The sequence below is a fragment of the Manihot esculenta genome, chromosome 2 (assembly GCF_001659605.2).
Source record: "Manihot esculenta cultivar AM560-2 chromosome 2, M.esculenta_v8, whole genome shotgun sequence".
NCBI classification, from domain to species: domain Eukaryota; kingdom Viridiplantae; phylum Streptophyta; class Magnoliopsida; order Malpighiales; family Euphorbiaceae; genus Manihot; species Manihot esculenta.
In genome coordinates, this window is record NC_035162.2 from 17,456,411 (window position 1) to 17,460,642 (window position 4,232).

Below are 4,232 nucleotides of genomic sequence, written 5' to 3' on the forward strand. Positions count from 1 at the left end.
TTTTAATTTTAAAAAATATAGTAAAATATTTTTGAGATTTTAAAAAGACTATTAAGTAATTCATTTGTAATTTTAGTCATTAAATATTAATTTTTTTAAATATATTTAATATTAAAAAATTAATTAGTAAATATAAAACATACTTTAATATTTTTTTAAAGTTTAAAAATTAACTACTAATAAATTTTTTTATAATACAACTAAATAGTAAATATTAAAATTAATAAAGAGTTTAATTAGTAATTTCTTTTATAATTTTAAAAATATTTAATATATTTTTCAATAATTAAAAGTATAACAGATAAGTTTTTCGTAATAAAGAAATTAAGTTAGAAAATTACTAATAATTTTTTTTATAATACAATGACTAAATAATAAATATTATAATTAATAAAGAGTTTAATTAGTATTTTTTTATAATTTTAAAAATATTTAATGTATTTTTTAATAAATAAAAGTACAACTTATAGGTTTTCTATAGTAAAGAAATTAAGTTAGACTAAAGGAAAAAAACAGTTAGATTGGACCTCAATAAATAAATATTTTAATTTTTTTTATAAAAATTATTCAATGTTTGAACTTCTCGATTAATTCAAATTTATAATGAATAGGTTTATTGAAAGAGTAAAAACTGCACTATTACATCTCACTTTAATATTTTAGTTTTTTTATTTTTTTTAGGGAAAATTATTTTTTAGTCCTGAGGTTTAACGTAATTAACACTTCTATCCCTTTATTTTGGCGGCCCAACACTTAAGTCCCTCACTTTCTCTTTCGTTCAAATTCGTAGTCCTTCCGTCCATTTAAACCGTTTGGTCAAAGAGTCAAAGGTGAGATGTAATAATTTTTTTTCAAAAATACCCTTTTTTCAATGAAGAAGAAGAAGAAGAAGAAGAAGAAGAAGAAGAAGAAGAAGAAGAAGAAGAAGAAGATTTTGTCAATTCACGTGTCCCAAATGGCTATTTTGGATGGAAGGACTACGAATTTGGACAGAAAAGAAAGTGAGGGACTTAAGTGTTGGGTCGCCAAAATAGAGAGATAGAAGTGTTAATTACATTAAACCTCAGGGATTAAAAAATAATTGTCCCTTTTTTAAATTTTATTATAAAGATGTTATCTTTTGGAAGGACGTTAAATGAACAATAATTTCTCCTTTCATATCTCCAACGACCGATATTCCAATAGAATTGAAAAATCTTACCAGTCAAATTTGACTTTATAATAAAATTTTCAAGAATTATATAGATCCCCAGTTGAAATTCCAAACAGAGCCTTCATTTCGTCATTCACACCTGGGATATCGGAGATAAGTTGCTCACTCCCTTTCCCTTATATAAATAACTGAGATTATTACAGTTTTGGTCGGAAATTGCAGATTACTCTCCGCCTAATTAGACACTAATTGCCTGAGCTTTCACAAAATCCATGGGGATTCCATCTTTAGTTCTTGTTGTGCCTTTAATTTTATCCTCACTATTCTTGTCTTCAGCTTATGATACTCTAAGCAAAGACTCATCTTTATCAGTAGAGAATGCAAATGATGTTTTGATATCGCCAGGCGGCACTTTCATTGCCGGATTCTTCCCCGTCGGCGAGAACGCTTACTGCTTTGCCATATGGTTCAGTGAAGCCTTCTGCAATAATAATTGCACTGTAGTGTGGATGGCAAATCGTGACCAACCAGTTAATGGGAAAAGTTCAGAGCTCTCTCTACTAAAATCCGGTAATCTTGTCCTAACTGATGCTGGGTCAGTTACAGTTTGGGCTGCGGACACTGTTTCAGAATCTCCGGTGCACTTGTACCTTCAGGACAGTGGCAATCTTGTACTGCAGAACTTGGAAGGCGGCGTTCTTTGGCAAAGCTTTGATTTTCCGACAAATACTCTACTTCCTCTGCAGATGCTAGCCAAAAGTAGGCGGCTTGTGTCGTCAAGAAGTGAAAGCAACTATAGTTCGGGATTCTTTAAGCTTTACTTCGATAACGATAATGTTCTTCGACTACTGTACGATGGCCCTGATACTTCAAGCATTTATTGGCCAGATCCTGAGCTTTTGAGCTGGGAAGCTGGGAGATCTACTTACAACAGCAGTAGAACTGCAAGTTTTGATTCTTTGGGCAATTTCAGTTCATCAGATGATTTCAATTTTATGTCAGCAGATTATGGGGTGAAAATCCAGAGAAGATTGACCATTGATTTCGATGGTAATCTTCGATTGTACAGTCGAAAAGATTGGAACGATACGTGGACTGTTTCATGGCAAGCCATGTCTGAACCTTGCAGGATTCATGGAATTTGTGGACCTAACAGTATCTGCAAATATGTTCCTATCTCTGGTAGGAAATGTTCCTGCCTTCAAGGATTCAAGATGAAGGATGCAAGTGACTGGTCTTTGGGTTGTGAACCAGAATTCAATCTTTCATGTTCAGCAAATGAGACAACTTTTGTCCGACAAACACATGTCGAATTTTACGGCTATGACTTCGCATTCTTTTCAAATTACACATTAGATATGTGTGAAAATCTATGCTCTCAAAGATGTGATTGCAAAGGATTCCAATTCAAGTTCATCAAGCATGATTATCCCAGTAATATTCCTTACTGTTTCACAAAGACCCTTTTGCTAAACGGGCGTCTTTCGCCGAATTTCGAAGGAGATCTTTACTTGAAAGTGCCAAAAACAAGTCCTGTCTCCCCGCCTGTAGAAGAATCCGGACTAAGTTGCTCCGGCGAAGTTGCCAAGCTACTTGACAGAGAATATGCAGAACACCATGAAAATGGATCCCTTAAGTTTGTCCTTTGGTTTGCTTGGACCATTGGAGCAATTGAGTTCTTCTGTATTTTCTTAGTATGGTGTTTCTTGATCAGAACCCACCAGAACACAGGAGCAGTTAAGCTAGGTTATCTTCAAATAGCAACAGGCTTCAGAAAGTTCACCTACGCCGAGCTGAAAAAGGCGACAAGGGGTTTCAGGGAAGAAATCGGAAGAGGAGCAGGAGGAGTTGTATACAAAGGCATATTATCTGATCATAGAGTTGCAGCAATAAAGAGATTGATCAATGAAGCTAACCAAGGAGAAGAAGAATTCCAGGCAGAAGTTAATGTAATTGGGAAGCTTAATCACATGAACTTGATAGAAATGTGGGGATATTGTGCAGAAGGAAAGCACAGGCTTCTAGTTTACAGCTACATGGAGAATGGATCCTTAGCAGAAAATCTTTCTTCCAACAACCTTGATTGGCAAAAGAGATTTAATATTGCCTTTGGCACAGCCAAAGCTCTTGCTTATTTGCATGAAGAGTGCCTAGAATGGGTTCTACATTGTGATGTGAAGCCTCAAAACATACTCTTAGACTGTGATTACCAGCCAAAGGTCTCAGATTTTGGCCTATCTCATCCACTGAGAGACAGCCATGAAATTTCAAAGCTTTCAAGGATAAGAGGAACCAGAGGCTACATTGCTCCAGAGTGGGTATTGAATCTGCCCATCACGTCTAAAATAGATGTTTATAGCTATGGAATGGTGTTGTTGGAGATTGTAACTGGAAAGAGCCCAATGGAAGATATAGAAGATAGAAGGCTGGTTTCATGGGTGAAAGAAAAGATTAAAGGAGCTAATGCTATGGATTTGAGGTTGGAAAAGATTGTAGACACTAAATTGGATGGAAAATATGATAAAACCCAGATGAAAATTCTTGTTGATGTGGCCTTGAGTTGTGTTAATGAAGACAAAGATGTAAGACCAACCATGAAACAAGTTGTTGAGATGCTTCTGCAATCTACCATGCAATATTGACTGGCTGTATTTTCTATTTGTGTCCGTAGATTATGTGAGCATGTTTCTAGAGCAATTCTACTTACATCAGGGATTTATATAGCAATCTTAAATAATCATTCGATTTTAAAGTTGAGTTTTTCATTTTAAGCATATCTATTTAGCACTCAATGTTTAATTTGGTGTCCAATAATAAATACATATGAGTAAATCGAAGAAAAATATCTCTAATAATAATAATAATAATAATAATAATAATAATATGGAATTATACAAATTTTTTTTGTACTATATTTGGTTGAATATTTTATTGTAATATATGCTTAGCCCAACTTTATAAATTATCATATTTTGCCTTTTTCACCACTCCTCAAAATTTAAAATAATAATTAGGGCATGAAATTAAGAAGAAATTATATGCTATAAAATCAAATTTGCTGGCTTCACTTTGCTCCATT

The 4,232-nt window shown here is 33.6% G+C and overlaps 1 protein-coding gene across 1 annotated transcript; it reads left to right on the forward strand.

Annotated features, from left to right (window-relative positions):
* The first annotated feature begins 1,213 nt into the window (after positions 1 to 1,213).
* Positions 1,214 to 3,895, forward strand: LOC110608665 (putative receptor protein kinase ZmPK1). The gene has a single exon (XM_021747944.2). It carries the CDS (start codon positions 1,426 to 1,428, stop codon positions 3,793 to 3,795), a length of 2,370 nt encoding a protein of 789 aa, XP_021603636.1. The 5' UTR covers positions 1,214 to 1,425; the 3' UTR covers positions 3,796 to 3,895.
* The last annotated feature ends 337 nt before the right edge of the window (positions 3,896 to 4,232 follow it).

Excerpts from the sequence above, each read along its gene's own strand:
- LOC110608665 (XM_021747944.2), top strand. The coding sequence starts at position 1,426 with ATGGGGATTCCATCTTTAGTTCTTGTTGTGCCTTTAATTTTATCCTCA.